General features: G+C 21.1%; 2 protein-coding genes across 2 annotated transcripts; both read right to left on the bottom strand.

The window, feature by feature from the left end:
* Positions 1–5216: 5216 nt before the first annotated feature.
* LOC129606103 (uncharacterized) lies at positions 5217–9357 on the bottom strand. Its single transcript, XM_055516208.1, has 7 exons — positions 9158–9357; positions 7444–7577; positions 6661–6783; positions 6447–6531; positions 6172–6218; positions 5687–6095; positions 5217–5605 (listed from the first exon to the last, which is right to left on the bottom strand). Exons 1-7 carry the CDS (start codon positions 9210–9212, stop codon positions 5478–5480), a joined length of 981 nt encoding a protein of 326 aa, XP_055372183.1. The 5' UTR covers positions 9213–9357; the 3' UTR covers positions 5217–5477.
* Positions 9358–11139: 1782 nt separating this feature from the next.
* LOC129606105 (ATP-dependent RNA helicase DDX47) lies at positions 11140–12855 on the bottom strand. The gene is made up of 3 exons (XM_055516212.1): positions 12609–12855; positions 12289–12547; positions 11140–12227 (listed from the first exon to the last, which is right to left on the bottom strand). The coding sequence occupies exons 1-3, from the start codon at positions 12783–12785 to the stop codon at positions 11191–11193; spliced, it is 1473 nt and encodes a 490-aa protein (XP_055372187.1). The 5' UTR covers positions 12786–12855; the 3' UTR covers positions 11140–11190.
* Between the last annotated feature and the right edge of the window lie 5230 nt (positions 12856–18085).

Below are 18085 nucleotides of genomic sequence, written 5' to 3' on the forward strand. Positions count from 1 at the left end.
AAAGCGCTTAAAGGATCTTACGTTTTAAACACTTTAAATTGGTATGAGAATTTTTGTATACTTGGCGATTCCTTAAAAGAACTAAAAAGAATACCGCTAATGCGGGGTTTTTTTTTTTGAAAATGCAGTTTTTAAAATTAGAAGTGCAAAGCTTAAGCAGAGTTTTTTCAGCCTTTGCAAGTCTAATTACTGCACAATACTCGTCTTAAGTATTACAGTGTTTTTAAACTCAACGCATCATCTATTTAAGTAAGGTTCTTTTAGTTAATATTTGGTTACCTTGTTAGCTATTCATACATACCTACATGTGTTATTTTTGTTGCAAAATAACTTTCCATAATATGTATGTACATAATATAAATTCAGATTTTAATTCTAAAGAAAATTAGAAGTTCTTTTGCAAAAAACAAGGTAATAGTTATTAAGAATACTCTATATCTTATCTTCCTTTATCTCTGTATCTTATCTATAAATCTTCTTAACTATAGCCAATTGATTGCTAATATGGTAATTTTCAGTTGCCTTCGTTAGCCTACTTTAATGCACTATATTTAAAAATTCCTTATTTTCTTATATTAAATAGACATGCATATAAAGAATTTGCATTGCTATGATATAAAAGTGTGAAAGCACGCTGAAAATATGCAATCTTAACCATAAGGAATCTTCTATAATCTACAATATTGAATTTAATAATTATTGTTTAGGTAAAATACAATGTATAGTTTAATTCTATATTTTCTAAGTTTTATTTATAAAAATTATTTCTTAGCTTGAAAAATCTTTCAAAATTTTTTCAGATTTTACTATTGTAGTTAATTTTGTATAAATTTTTCTCAAAGTAGTTACTTAAATAAGCCTTAAATGAATTTTTCTTAAATAGTGAAATTAAAATTTTCAAATGTTATAGCTGCTATTGTTTCTATTTCGCATTTTAAACCTTTTTTTAAAAGAATCTTCACTACACTTCGCCACACTTTAAATTTCTGACCACAAAAGAGATTTTAAACAATAGACCTTCATATTTAAGAAAATTATATCGTAAAAGAATTTTGAATAAACATTTTACTTACATAATATGTAAAACTGTTATACGTTTAATAGAGAACAATTAAAAGAGTACAGTTTTAATATCATTAAATAGAAAATAAAATTTATCATTTTTAAATATGATTTGCTTTGCAAATTATTTTATTATAATTTTGTTTTTGCCTTAATATTTTTGTGATGTTATTTTATTTTAAATTATCCTTAAATTCTTCTTTTTAAAATTACTTTGAATTTAAATATACATAAAATTAAGAGAATACATTAATTATTTTTTCATTTTTTTTTAAATTTAATAATTACCGTTAGTACTATATATACATATATATATATATATATATATATATATATATATATATATATATATGTTTGTATTTTTTTTTAAATATTTGTTTTTTATTTATAATTTTATGCAAATATAAATACAAATTATTGAATTATATTATACATATACACAAATATATATGTATATACATATATATATTTTTTTAATTTAAATATGGAGTCCCATATATTCTGTTAGTCGTATCAATTGACGTGATAGGTTGTTATTCAAAAATGTTGAGATTTTCAGAATAATATCAATTTCGAAATTTAAAACTCTACGCTGAAAATCAAAATTCTTTTCAATAATAACTGATCCACTTTAAGCGATGCGACTAACAAAAAATGGATGAGTCTATTATAAATATGAAAAATGGACTAAACAAAATAACAAAGATGAAAAATAATTTTAATGTTTTATTTTTTTGTTTGTTTATCGTTGGTTTGAAAGAGAGTTTGAAGAGCAATAGATAAGCTTAAGCAAATTTCAAATATAATTTTTAGAAAATTTTATTTTTATTTTTTTTTTTTTTACTTTTTAATGAAATTTTTATATTTATTCTGTTTAATACGAACTTGTATATTTTCATTTTCCCATTTTATTTTTAGCCATTTAAATTTTTTTTTCTTATTTTTTTTTATTTTTATTTATTGTATATATAATTTTTATTAGATGTTTTAAAATTAATATTGATAAAAGAAAAATTAAAGCAAATTTTTTGTATAACAAATTTAAATAAAAAAATCAATTTGTGCTTTTAATTTAAGACTAAGGAACACAAGAATAAGTAAATAAGCGAAAATAAAATTCATAAAAAAAATTATGCTAATTATTTAATTACATATGTCTTTTTTCTTCTTATTTCTTTACTCTGATTAATTAATTAATGACTTAATTTTTAATGTATGTACTAGCAAAATGATAAAAAACTAAAAATAATTGATGGTATAATTTTTAAGATTCAATTCTAGCTTTAATTTAATTGAAGAGAATTTGTTTAGAAAGAAAATTTTTGAAGAATAAATGCAACTAGAATAGAATAGTCTTAGAGTGAAAATTTTATGATATTAAATTTTGTTTATACAATGAGATTTCGAAAATTCGATTCTAAATTAGATCTCAATATAAAGCATGTTCAATAAATCAAATGTAACATGTTCAAAAAATTTTTACTACAAGAGGAGCAAGTTCGAAATTCTAGCATGCTTAATGTTCTAACAAGTTTTTTTTTCGAAATTGTGCAAAAATATTTTAAGTTTGAAAAAAATCACATTAGAAAAATTTAAGATGTTAAAAATCTGAAAAAGGAAACTAGTTAGCTCCTGTAAATCTGCAATGTTGCAAAAAAATTTAAGTTTTTTTTAAGATTTAAGTTAGAACTTTATATGTTTACAAAAATTGATTTTTGATATACATAATTATATTTTAATTTACAATGATTTGAATTTTATTTATTTATTTTATCTTATCTCATTAATATTAATTCATAAGAATTTTGAGATAGGCAGTATTTGTTTTAGTAACTACGTGTTTTTATTTATATATTTATTGTTCAGTAATTTGAGAAAATAATATTTATATATGAATGAGGTTCACATTATTTTCTTTTTTATTTTACTAATTGTAAAATTTAGAAATTCATAATAAATTAAGTTTTATCATTATTGTTATAATAGATGTATGTGTAAATAAAATTCAATTAACTAATAATATTAAATTTATACCATCAATAATTAATAATTTAATCGTTTTTTTTTTTAATTGTGAATTAAAAAATTAAATGAATATTACGATTTTTATATTGAACGTTAAAAAGAATTATAAACTTTTTCAACCACTTTGCTTTGAATTGTAATTTTTTTTTTAAGTTAAAGCTATTAAAATTCGCAAAATTTGGAATTTAACAGATTATTTCATTCAAATCTATTTGTAATTAATGTAAGACTATTTAACGCATAATTTAAATCCTTTTTCTTTGTTTTTACGAAATGCTTATTAGTTTTTTTTAATGTTTATTGGTAAAACTCGAAATTCTCTTTTAAAAATTATTAATATAAATGGAAATTGTTGAATCTCTTCTTTTCTAACTACTTAAATATATCACGAAATAAATATAGCAAAATTATATAATTACAATTTAGGACAAAATTATGTTTTAAAAATTTGAAATGCCATATGGAAGTGGAACTGTTCATTTAGTAAACAAATAACTCTTAAAACTGACTTAAAGGAGAAAATTATTTAAGCATATATTATTTAGTATAGTTTCAACATCAATCAAATAAAAAATATAAAAATTATTTACAAAAAAAATTCAAGCATCAAATGTGTATTTCATTCTACAATTTTGCTTTTGAAAAAAAGGCAATTGAAAATTTTAATTTTAAATACTATTGACGTTAATATGAATTCAAATATTGATAAACATTTTTATTTGTAATTTCTTTAGAATTGCTTTTATAATTTTTTTTTTATTTTTTTCAAGAAAACAAGAAAAAGTTATGATACCATAGCAAATTCATTTTAAATTAAATATGTACTAATAATTCACTCTAATTCAAATTATAAAAACAGATAAATATTTAAAAATTTTAGACTTTAAAGTTAAAAGAGAAAGATGAGGATTGCTTATAAGATCATTAGTGAATCAGGCAGATGAGTTTTTGAATTTAATATTGTATGGAATCACATTTTGTTTTTTAAAAAAAAATTCAAAAAAATTATTAAAATTATACTAAATATCAAAAAATTTCAATTAAATTTCATAAATATTACTGATATTGGTCGCATATTAGAACCATTTTGTTTAATTTTTGATAATTTTTATAGCACACGAAGCAAATATGAAATTTGAGAAAAAAATTAGCTTTTTATTTTATTAAGCAAAAACCATTCCTGGTTTAATTAAGCGAAATTTAATACTTCTTTAGAAACATTATTTTTTATAACAAACATAATTTATGAAAGTTGTTTGTACAATTTTTGTTTTCGGAATTTTTACAGATACGCTTAAATTGAATATTACAAAAAAAATATATATTGGATTTAGTTATATAATTTAAATAGAAAACTACATATTTCATAAGTGGATACCGTACATATATTTGTTAATTAAAAAATTAAAACTTACATAATTAAAATAGCAAAATAGCAAAAGAAAGTTAAAAGAACAAAATTATTAAAATTATATTTTTAAACATTTTAAAATGAATTAAAAATTGATATTTTTAATATTATTTTTTCTTTTCTTTAAAATATTTTTGCTCTACAATTATTAATAATTTATTATATTTTCATTGTATGTTGCTTTGAGCACTTTGGTACTATGTAAAAACTATTTATGTTCTATATATCAATATATAAGTATATATATATACAACAATATTTTCATCGACATTTTATATAAAAAATTATAAATGAAATTAATAAAAAAATTATAAAATAAATCGCACTTTTATGTTTTGTGTTTTTCTTTAATTTTTTTTTACTACAATTATTAAGTATAAATATATTTTTAATTTGGAAAAAACATTTTATAAACTGTTTTTGCTACTCTAAATTTTATTTATATTATATATAAATAATATATTTTTACATATATATATATATCTTTAATATTAATTAATTTATATAATATTAATTAATATAATATTATAAGTCATTCATATACAAATAAACTTTTACATTTTGTATTGAAAAATGTCAATTTGTAATATTATAATTTTTTTCTTTTTATGTAAACACATTTCGTTAAGATTCTATCATGAATATTACATAAAAATTATGTTATAAACGTATTTTGAATGTCTATATATGTAAATATATATTATATAATTATGTATACGTAGTTATTATATAATATAATCATGCATATTATACATGTTTTAAGTAAATTTAACTTTTAATTTAAAAACCAAAATGTCTAATTACATAATTTATTTGTATAATTTTGTCTTAAATTGAAATAGTCCTCTGGATATACATATTTTTTTTTTTTTTGTAACATAGAATATTATACATATTTAATTAAAATGTTTATTAAAATTTAATAAATAATTAATATCTGTTCTTGAAATCTGTTGTGATTTTTTTGTTTTTCTTTTTTTTAAATACTATGGCCGTTTTCAATTTTATTATCAAAATTATTTGCATTATTTTCAAGTGACCTGTTATAGGTATATAAAGATTGTAATGGAACGTGAAGTAACTCAACTATTTGTGTAAAATTCAATTCTAAAATTATAGAAAAAGAAATATTTGCAATATAAAGTATTCAATAAGAATTTGTTTTTCTAATTTAAAAAAAAAACTTACGATTTTCTGATGTTAAAAAACCATGCCTAATCATAAAATCTATAACAACTGGGCAGCTTGTTGTTTTAAATTCTGGTGAAAATACCCTTTCTAAGCATTCTTTTGCTGGTAATAATTCAAATGCTTGAACCTCACCATCAGAATTATGTGGTACAAAATCAATTGGTAATTCTAAATCAAACACATATTCGGTATTTGGAAATAAACCTCTATCACTTTCAAAAAAAAATGAAACACAACCAGCTGATACTAAATTTTTAATTAAATGATTTGGAATTGATGCTTCTTCAGCAGCCTCTTTAATAGCGGTTTCAATAATACCGAATCCAACCGATAAACCACCGCCAACCATATTATCCCATTTACCAGGCCAAGTTTCTTTAGTATTTGAACGTTGCTGTAACCAAATCTAAATTATAATATAATGGAAAAAAAATAATAATAAACAAACAAAGAATACAAATATAAATTTTAATGTTTATTACACAAAGTCCTTGAGTTGGGTGCTTAACATAACCATTTATATCAACACCTAAAAATAATAAAAAGAAAAAAAAAGGATGAAAAGAAAATATATATGTATGTATATATGATAATGTTAACACTTTCAGAAAATTGATTATAAAATCAATAAATTTATTTATCTTTCCATTATAAAAAAGTCATTTTATGATTGTAATATTTGTTTTTTTTTCTTTATATATAAATAATATTAAAAATAGTAACTAATTTATTTTTATTATTATTTAAATTTACTTACCATATTTTCTTACACCAAATAAACATGTTGCGCTACGATCCATTTTTAATAAACCTACAGATTGTGCCGATTTAACTTCATAATACTTTTTTTTTTCATTTCCAAAACAAAAATATAAATAGTAATAAAAAAATTGATATTATTAAATAAAAAATTTAATATTATTAAAAGATTAAAAATTATTTTTTTCATTAATTTATTATATTATGGTTACCTCATCTCTCCATCCACTTAGGGCAGTGAAAATATTTTCTGATTTAAGTTGCCTTAAAACTTTATCTAATTTTTCAGTTCTTTCGCCATAATCTCTGAATGCTGGATTTAATTCAACTATTCCCTAAAAATTAAAGTTTTATATATTAGTAAAAATTTGAAATTGAATGAAATTTTTGTATAATTCATAAATGTAAACATTATCACAATATTGACTAATTTTTGATTCTAAGATTGTAATAGTAAACATTTTTTTTGTAAATTTTATAGTATAATAAAGTATTTTAAGTGTAATAACTTATTTGTTATTATCTTGCAAAAAAACAAATTAGATATTAAACAAGTACATGTATTTTTATAATTTTCTATGTAGGTACAAATTTATCTATATTGTTATAATATATCTACAATATCTGTATACTTAAGTACATATATGTATAAAACTTTTAAATAAATACACATATGTACCTTATGACTCATTTTTATTATCACTTAAAATATCTTACATTTATATGCACTTAAGCTTAACCTAGTTTTTTTTTTCAAATATTTTATATACATTATATGTATATTTTTTATTTTTATATAAATAAAGGCACATGTGTGTTTCAGATAAGTAGGTATACATAGGTAAGTACATGCATATGTAAGTAGCAAGGTAAGTACTTACACATTTAGCTGACTATGTTTTACGTACATATTATTACTATTATTATATGATTAGAATAATAATAACTATATTTAAAACTAATTAACACAAAAAAAAAAACAATTTATGCTATACCTGATTTGAATATTCACATTTTCTAATGCAAAAAACTTCTGGGAATCTTTTTAAATGTTTTAATACTTCAGATTTTATTAGACCGACTTGTTGACCATCTACTAAAAATGGTCTTATATCACCTTTTTGAAAACCTGAAAAGATTAAAAAATAAAAAAACAAAATTAATGATTAATTTATTATGAAAAACCAAAAATGAAAATTTTCTGACAGAAGCAAAACAAAATTAATATAGAAGATATAGAAGCGGAAATTAAAACATAATGTTGTTACTTACAGAAAAAGTGATAAAATAATAGCTTAAATAATAAATTTTAGAACTGAAATTTTACATACATATGTAAGCATATTTATATTAATTGAAAGTATATAAAATAATTTTCCCATACAAAAAAATTTACGATATAAGTAAGACAAATCGTATATGTATGTATTAAATAATAATTGAAACGCCAAATAAAAATTGTTATTTTTTACCACAAACCGAGCTTTTTTAGATTTCATTATCTCTTCAAAATAATTAATTTTCTTTGACAAAAAAGTTTTATTAAAAATATTATAAACAAGTTAGCTACTTAGATAGTTTGGAGCTGGTAAATTTTTGAAAAATTTATTATCTTTATTTGCGATTATAATCAATAAAAATAAAAATAAAAAATTATATTTAATGAAAATTTTATGCATATATATATGTATATATGTATACATAAAAATACCTATACCAGCTGATAAGTCAACGAACTGATAGCATGAACATTCGCTATAATGATGGGCTTAAAAAATTTTATTTTTTGCTTTTTGTTGTTTTTTATTTGCATAAAATACATTAATGTAATTTGCAATGCAGTGGGTGTCAATTATGGGTCTGTAGTCGAAAAAAATTTTAATTTATGAGGTAGCTAAGGTAGGTAAAAATAAAAAATATCTGAGTATAGTTACCGAACCACCTTCCCCACCTATCAAATATACCTTTTTAGCTTTTAATGAATAAATGGGTAGGTACAAAATTCAAAATAAGAAACACACAATAAAAAAAAAATTAATATACAAAAATTATTTTTTTTACATCAAAAATTTCAGGTTCATATTAATTGTTGAAAAAGATAAAAAGCAAAAAAATCGCAAATATCTAGTTTTTTTTTGCATACATATTTGCAGTATAAGTAAACAAATACGCAAATTCCTTTTTTTTATGACAATCAAGGTTCTTTTAGTTCTTTTTGGTTTTTTTATTTTATGTTTTTTTTTTCTTGATTATTAATTTTTTAATATAAGACGCCACTTAATATTTCTACCAATTGAAGTTTTTTTTTTCATTTTTCCTTTTTCTTTTTCACATTTTTACTATTAATAGGTGCAATTTCACCTTGAAAAAATATCACCGAAAAACAACCAACATCTCAATGTCGTCGATGATAATAAAAACAAACACTTTGCCGAATAAGAAAAAATTTCGTAACAAGAAAATTTTTATTATTTTCTATTTTTTTGTTTTATTTAATATAATGACGAAAACAACAATGGAAAAAACAAAAATATTGTGGATCGATAATTCATTAACTTGATTTGTTTTAATAAGAAAAAAAAAATTAACACTCTTATAAGTACATATGCACACAAAAAATACTAAATTTTCTTAATCTATTAGAAAAAAATCAATTAACAGAATTAATATTTCATAATTATTGAAAGGGAGGAAAAAAAAGAAACTTACCATTTAAATAAAAATTATTGAACTTTTGTGCTAATTTGACCACCTCTCGAGTCATTTTTGAATATTTATTTTTATTATTTTTTTTTTCTGCTGCTGCTGCTATAATATTCACAGTGACTTGAGACAAAAATTCTTTTTTATACTGCTATTTTTTTTGTTTCTTTTTTTCTTTTAATTTGCCTTACTATTCAATGAGAAGATTTGAATGAAAACTAAAAACAACAACATAATCGAATCGGTTTTCAAAGAAAATATGACATTTATATAAAATGACGCAATTAAAATTAGAGACGCTTTCAGTGTTATTTTAAAAAGACGCTTTGTATTGAATATTTTGGTTGGTTGAGTCAGAGTCAATTAATTGAATTGGTGTCAAATGCGTATGTTTAATAAATTTTGAAACTTTTTTTATTTTTTTAATAACTTTTAGGATGACATAGGTGCTATTAAATTTGGTAGGTACCAATATATTATTAAATTATTGTACGAGTACTGTAAGCATATCATAACATATTAACAAAATTAAAAAGGAAAATTAAATAAAAACTTATGGAAAGTGACAGTCATATATTTTATAGGGTATCTATAGTGTAAATATTCACTAAAATTTATTGTGAAAAAAGAAATTTACAATCTAATTGTGTAAATTCGGTCTCATTTTTTTAAATTAATATGTTATTTTTCAATAAGATGATCCATTTTTTCAATTGAAATTTCGTACTCTCACCTCAATCACCTTCAACAACAAAATAAATCAATAATGATTTTGTATACATTTTAGAAAAAAACGTGATACGCAATATGAAAAAATTCTTTTCACTTGAAAAGTGCATTATGATAGATAGTCCTTCAGTTTTTGCTTTCTTGGCGAGATACACAATCACGCTCTTAAAATTATATGTGTTGTGTGTCATTTATGATGTAAGGCATTCAAAATGGTAAAATAAATGTTAAAAATTGAAATTATCTTTTGCAATCCAAACATACATATGTATTTTAGAAGTATATTAATTTTCAAACGAAATTTTAAATGTGATTGATTAGAGATTGCCATTTATTTTCTGCTTATTACTTGTTTTTAAATGTTCAAAGAGTTCGTAAATAAAGGAAATATAATATAAATAATTACCTTTTTTAAAATATTAAGTTTGGTCAAAAAATAAGATTTTAAAACAATTTGTCAAAAATTGATTTCATTATTTTCTTTTTGAAGTAAAATATTAGATTTGACATGAATTTGTGGTCAGAATTTGTTTCGATACTATTCTTTCATATGAATATGTACAAAAAAAAAACCTTACTAAACCTAAACTTTGCCAAATAGGTTAAATGATATTTGTAATACGATTTTTGTTTTTAACACGCAACGTCAGTGGAACGGCAAAGTCAACTATTCAGCATTTTGCGCCTAATGTTACACATGGAAACAATAATTGATGTCGAAAAAATCGCCAGTGATAATTTGGTTCATACTGGCTAGTACTGTTTATATGTACATATGTATTTGTATATGTAAATATAACATATATGTATATGCGTACATAATGAAAAAATTAAATATATTAAATATGTACATATTTGTTTTATTTACATGTATATACATATGGCTATTCTCTAAGAATTTTGACATTTCACTCCAGAAAATAGCTTTTATCCGTTTTCAACTTAAACAGTTTTTCACTTAGACTTGTTTACAAATTAAAACATACTATATTTTTTGTCTTTTCTGACATCTATTGATAAGTATGAAAACTATGTTTTAGTTTTTCTTACAAGGAAACCGCACTGTCGGAATAGTGGCATGCCAGAAATTCAAAATTAAAAATATCGCCATCAAAAGAGTAAGAACACAAACAAAATGAGCTCGAAAAAAAAAAAATAATAAAAATAAATATTCAAAAATGACTCGAGAGGTGGTCAAGACTAACTGATACACTGATAACGATTAATAACTTAATGAAGTAAGACTTAAAATTAAAATTAATAAATTTAAAAAATACATTTATTTCTCTTAAATTTTATATTCCAATTTTTTATTTTCGCCTTTTAGTTTTTGTTCTTTTAAAATTTTTGTTTTTGAAGATTTTCGCTCTTTTAGATAATCCGCCCATTTCCTCTTCATCTTCTATAGATCGTTTTTCTTTCGATAAGAGTTTTGAATTCTCCAGATTCTTTTGTTCTAATTTAGCCGTTCTCAAGGCTTCAGCAACACGTTCTTGTAACATCATGACTGAATCTTCTTCAACTTTATAAAGTGGCAATTGATAACCCAATAAATGTTCTATCCTTTGATATAATTCTACATCATATTGTGTAACTAACGTTACAGCTTGTCCTGCAGCACCATTTCTTGCCGTTCTACCGACTCTATGTATGTAATCTTTGCTGTGAGTTGGTATATCAAAGTTTATAACAACGTCAACATGTGGAATATCCAAACCTCTTGATGCTACATCAGTAGAAACAAGAATTGAACGACTTTTTGATTTAAATTTATTTAACGCAGCTAAACGTTTGTTCTGTGACATTTGACCGTGTAGTGGTATTGCGGCCATACCAAGAGCTCGTATCATTAATGCTAATCTTATTGTTGCTGCACATGTTCCACAAAATATCATAAAACTGTTACCGGCTAGTTCATTTAAAATATAAACTAAATAAACTTCCCTAAATTTTAATGGTATAAATAAATAGTATTGTTGAAGCGTTGAAACTGTCTGAAATTTATTTGAAACTTCAACAAGAACTGGATCTTTTAATGAAGCTCTTTGTAATTTTTTTACTTTTTTAGTCATTGTTGCACTAAACAAATATGTACGACGTTGTTTAGGCAAAACTCTAAGAATTTTATTCACTTCAACTTCAAAATCCATATTTAAAATACGATCTCCTTCATCCATTACAAGATATTTTATAGCTTTTAATTCGAAACCCTTAGTATTTTCTAAATGATCAACTAAACGACCTGGAGTTGCAATTATAACATGCGGTTTCTTTGCTAACTGCAGTGCTTGACTAAACATATCCATTCCACCAACAATCACACAGCATTTTAAACCAAAAGAAACGCCTAAAAACAAATACATAAATACATGAGCATAAGTAAAAAAGCAAAAATGCTTAATATAAACCTAAAGCATCAAATTGCTCCGAGATTTGGAAAGCTAATTCTCTTGTCGGTGTTAATACTAGTGCAAAATATCTTTGAGACGTTTCAAATAATGCTTGTAAAATGGGTAATGCGAATGCTCCTGTTTTACCGGAACCAGTTTCAGCAAGGCCAATTATATCATTTCCTTTCAATGCTACAGGAATGGCTTCCTTTTGTATTCTAGTTGGGTTCATCCACTTCATGTCTTTCAAAACATCACATATTATATCACTTAATCCCTATTGAAAATAAAATAATTATAATTTCAGAGCGTTGATATTATTTATTATTTAAGAATACCAGATCTTTCCATGTAACATCCTCGCATTTGTGTTTCTCTGTATTTATTTTGTTCGGATGCTTAACAAACGCTCCAACATCCCCGTCTTCATTTTCAGATCCTACTCCATTTTTCGTTTCCATATTTCCATTTTCCTCGCCATTTAAACTATTTTCATCAGTTTCTGAATCAGACATTATTTACAAAAATTTTTGAAGAAATCAAATCAATTTACAATTACAAAATTTGTACACGTGCTGTGGCTGTAGCTATTTTGACTTTTTAGTTTTGACTTTGACAACCTAGATACGATAGTGTTGGTATTATTGCAAAAATGCCAAATAAAATCAGGGACGTCAAAATAGTTTTGATTGACATTTATATGTTTTTATTTTCTAAATTGCTACAAAAATGAAATGACAATTAAAATAAAAATATAAAGCTAAAGAAAAATACTTTTTTCTTTAATTTTATATTTTAATTTTAATATCTTAAAAAATAATATTCAATTTTGAAACGATTTCTAGGCCTCTTTTTATTTATTATGTAAAATAAGCTTTACATCATATTTCACATTGGAAGATATTAGATGTATGTTTTTCTATAAACAAAAAAAAAATAGATGTACAATTTTATTGATGTATTATTGATGATTTTATTGACCTGAATCTGAAATATTCGTAAGATATAATAATATTATTTTGAATTTAAATGCTACTACTGTCAAATACAACACTACGACGTGTAAAAAAACAAAACACAAAAAAAAATTTTGAATGAATAAAAAATATATTGTTTATTTTTGACTAATCTAATCAGTATATTGTGAATGAATAAATGAAAAGAACCCAAAACGATTCATTTATATAATAAATCGATTAATAGATTTATAGTGTTCGATTTTAGTATTATTTTTGAAAAGCAATGTGATTTAAAAAATAATTGTGGTTTAAATAAAATAAAAATTTTCAAGAAATATATATGTATGTACCTATGCTTAGCATATTATATTTTTATTTTTGCCTTTCAAAGAGCAAAAAATTTTGCACAAATTTCGACAAAAAATTATAAAACTAATTCTTAATGTGCGTAATAAGTAGAGTGCACATATGCCTTGGCATGTATAGAAATATATCTTGCGAAAAGTTCATTTAATACCAGTAATGGCAAAATAAATAGATCAATAAAATTAGATATACATAATTAAATAATGAAAGCTAATGAGAAGACTGCCTACTATTATGAAGTTTTTTATTAAAACAATAATTGAGGGCCTACATATGTACATAAGGAATTGAAATACTAGAACTTTGTAAGTATTTAATTTGTTGACAATATTATACATTGTAATTTTTAATTTTAGTAAAAGTAAATGATGCATAGAATAATGGAATGATGGAAAAATGAAAAGTAGAAGATAAAATTCAAATAATGTACTTGCTCTCTTTAGTTATACATAAATAAGAATTGTGCATCTACAAATTTTGGAGTATTTGATCTGAGGTTCATATTCCTGGGATATTGGACTTAAAATTTACATAAATACAATTTAATTAGATAGACGAATAATTGCTTTTTTTAACATTACTTTTATTTTTCTTTATCTTATTGACACATTTGATTACAATTTTCAAATTTATTCTTTTGTTTTTTTTTTGTATTTTTTAAATAATATTCTCATTTGATGACTTTTTTTTTTATTAATTTTTGTTTTATTTTTGCTTAAATTATATTTTAATTATGTTATTTAATGTTTCCTTTTTATTATATAGTTAAAATTCTGTTTTTTTCCTTTCTTTATAATTTAATATGCTTTGAAATTTATAAATATTATTTTTGTTAAAGATGTTTAATTTCGGTGAACTTAATATTCTCACAACGTTTAATAGTTTATATATAATTAATAGTACTATTAATTAATATTAATTAATAATATTTTTTATAAAGATTTGTTTTCTTTAATCTTTTCGTACATACAATTCAAGTTTAAATTGATTATTTTTATACTATTTTTCTTTTCTTATGCAAATAATTTTATTGTATAGGAATAAGAATTAAAAATAGAATATTTTGTTTTTTTTTTTTAATTTAATATTTTCTTTTTTCTTTTATATATTGTTTAAGATTTTTCTTTTTCAAGAATGTTATTTGGAATATATTAATTTGTAAAAATATTAAAATAATATAAAAATATTAAATTAAGAGAAAATGCATTTAAATAATAATTTATTTAATTATATTTTTGTTTTAATAAGATTTAAAGATTTGTTCGATGTTATCAACGATATGGAATAAACGAAATATGTATAATTAAGATAACTGACTAGGGTAATAAAAGTAATCGGGAGTTAGATTAAGAAAGTATTTAATAAATAAATAGCTGACTCGATATGTCCTTTATACTAAAAATATGTTGCTTTCAATAACTCATTATCTAATGTTCAATGTAATAATAATTTTTTTTAATATTATTAAGAAAATCATAATAATTGTTTTTAATTATATTGTCATTACAACATATTAATGTATTTTTCAAAATATTAATTCTTTATTTTTACTTTTAATCAATTTATAAATTTTGAGTTAATAAAATTGGTCACATTTTTAGTAAGAGATCAAGTTTTTTTAAATTATAAAAATGTATTACGTTGGTATGAAACAATATGAAATTCTTAACAATTAATATTGGAAATATATGAAAAAAGTGCAAGATGGAAACTAAAAACCTTTTTTTTTACTTTTCTTCCACCTTCTTTAAACTGTTATAATTTATTTAATAAACTAATTTTTATTTTTAATAATTTTTGCATTGATATTATAAAATAGAAAAAAAAATGAGAAAATTTTTTAGTAAAATCGATAAAATTGAAAAAAATTATAAAGGAAGAACTCAAAAGCAAAGTAAAATTCGATTCTTGCACTTTAAATTTCAACATTATCAAAAGAAAAAGTGTTTTAATCAAAACAATTTTTTTTTTCTTAAAATCTTACTTTTTTAAAGCAAAAATTAGATTATTAAAGATTAATAGACGTTTTAACTGAAATCTGTAATACATAGATTCAATTGAATTTGTTTTTACTCAAAATAATTTTAAAAATATTTAATTTTAATTGCTAAAAAATATGAGAGGTGTTGTAAAGATCATTTATTTGATTTGAATTGAAGTTATTGCATAGCCCTTGTTTATTAAATAAATAAAATAACTAAATTAAAATATAAAGTAATTTTTAAATAAAATAAAATAAATTTTAATTGTGCTTTAACTTCGTACATCTGTATATATATTAAATTTATTAAATAAAATTTATTAAATAAATCTTTAATATTATGGAATTGAATTGTGATAATAAAAATAATATAGTAATTATATTTTTAATATTTTTTGTAATAACGATTTTTTTTTCTCATTTTTTGTATTTAATTTTATATTATTATTTTTGTTTTTTAATTAATGTTATATTCTTCTTTTCTTTTATTATAATTATCACCTTGTATTGAAATTTTTTAAAATTGTTTTAAATTTTTTTTTATGATTCATTTATATATCTAATATTTACTTATATCAGTTTATTTTTACATATATTTAAAAACCATGATCATATTTATTCTAAATTTGGTAAAACATGCCCTTCTTACGCTTACTACCATTTATAATTACATTTATTTATAATAATTATTTAAAAAAAGAACATAAAACATAAATAATTAATTAAATGAATTTTTGAAATTTTGAATTTATTTTTTTTTCTTTAATTTATTTTGTAGCATTTTTCATTGAGAATTTTCATCTTTTTTTTTTCATATAGCCCTAAGTCCAAATCACAAAGCTGAATGTTATTTTATTATATAGTATAATTTTTTGTTAAATATTTTTTTGTAAATTAATTATTTTTTGATTTAATTATTTTGATTTTTCATTTTTCTTTTTTTCATTGAATATTTTTATTATAAATATTTTTATAAGCTTATATAATAATTATTATTAATAATTTGAAATATTTATATTTTATTATGTTAGTATTATGTATGTATATATATATGTTAAAGAAACTTATTATTGGTATGTATAAGTTTCAAAATTTAAATTAATTATTATTAAAAAGCAGTTATACTTTAATTATTTTTAGTATATTCTACTATAGTTTATTAAGTTTTATTTATTGTTGCCATAAAATTCTTATTATTTGGTTGTGTATTCCAGTATGATGAACTCTACAATATATAAATAGATTGTTGTTCGTTTTTTATCTCAAATTAGTCAGAGCTAAAAAATAATATGTTCTTTTTTACGGCAAGAACTGCTTAGGTCATATAATATGTATTATTTTAACACTTCAAATTTGATAAATGATTAAATGACAGAGTAAGCTCTATTGTGTTCGTTTCAAATTCTGAGTTAAAATAAGAAATCTCTTTAGATGGTAAAATTCAGAATTTTTTAGATTTTAACAGTTTATATAGAAAATTGATAAATAATGCTTATTTTGTTGAAACAAAATTATATTTCATCTTCTTGCAATATGAGTAAAATATTAATTTTGAATTTTTTATATTTCCGAAACTGTAAACTTTTCAAAATCTTATAAAAGAAGAAAAAAATATATAACGGTACTAATATTTTCTATCAAAAAATATTTCTCTTTAACTTACATATAACTAAAATTAATTACGACTGTTATTGTGCTTGTTATTACGAGTATAATATTGTAATATCGTTATTGTGCTTGTTTTAATTTTTGTTGTCGTCCGAGAAGTATGCAATAATTTATTATTACATAAATGAATTTTGGTGCATACACATACATTTTAACAATTTAAAAGTAGCAAATTGTTTTTATTTTAAAAAAGAGTATTTACTTATTAAATTAAGTAAGTACTTCTTGTTTAAGAAATTTTGTTCAGAGGATCTAAATTAATTTAGTAGGCAATTTCAATATGACCTATAATGAAATTTTTCTTTAATGTCAAAGCTAATTTGATGTTGTAGAATATTTTTGTACAACTGCTTTTAAAAAAATAAAATTTATAATATTGTAATATCGTTTAATTATAAAATTTAAAGAAGCTAAAATTTTTTTTTCTGTAATCTATTGTATTTTCTGTTTCTATTATTAATTGTGTGGTTGGTTATTCTATTTTTAATATGGTTACATAAATTAAATATCCATTTCTATTGATTTTTATTTTTCTGTTATATTTAAATTGTTTTTTTTTTATCTTGTTTTTTTTTTTTTTTTTTACTGTATAATAATCTGATTTTTATTCTATTGTTTTTTGTATGTTGGTTTTCTATTTTAGTTTAATTAGCAATAATTTAATTATTATTGAAATATATTAAAGAGAAAAAATTAAATGAAAATTCTAATTATATATATATATATGTATATAAATATGTAATATATATGTGTTTATGTATATAATATATTGGTTTATGTATATATACATATATATATTATTTTAGGAATATGAAATATTTATTTTATATTATATTGGAGA

Source organism: Condylostylus longicornis, unplaced genomic scaffold, assembly GCF_029603195.1.
Source record: "Condylostylus longicornis isolate FDR11 unplaced genomic scaffold, ASM2960319v2 ptg000017l, whole genome shotgun sequence".
Lineage (NCBI taxonomy): Eukaryota > Metazoa > Arthropoda > Insecta > Diptera > Dolichopodidae > Condylostylus > Condylostylus longicornis.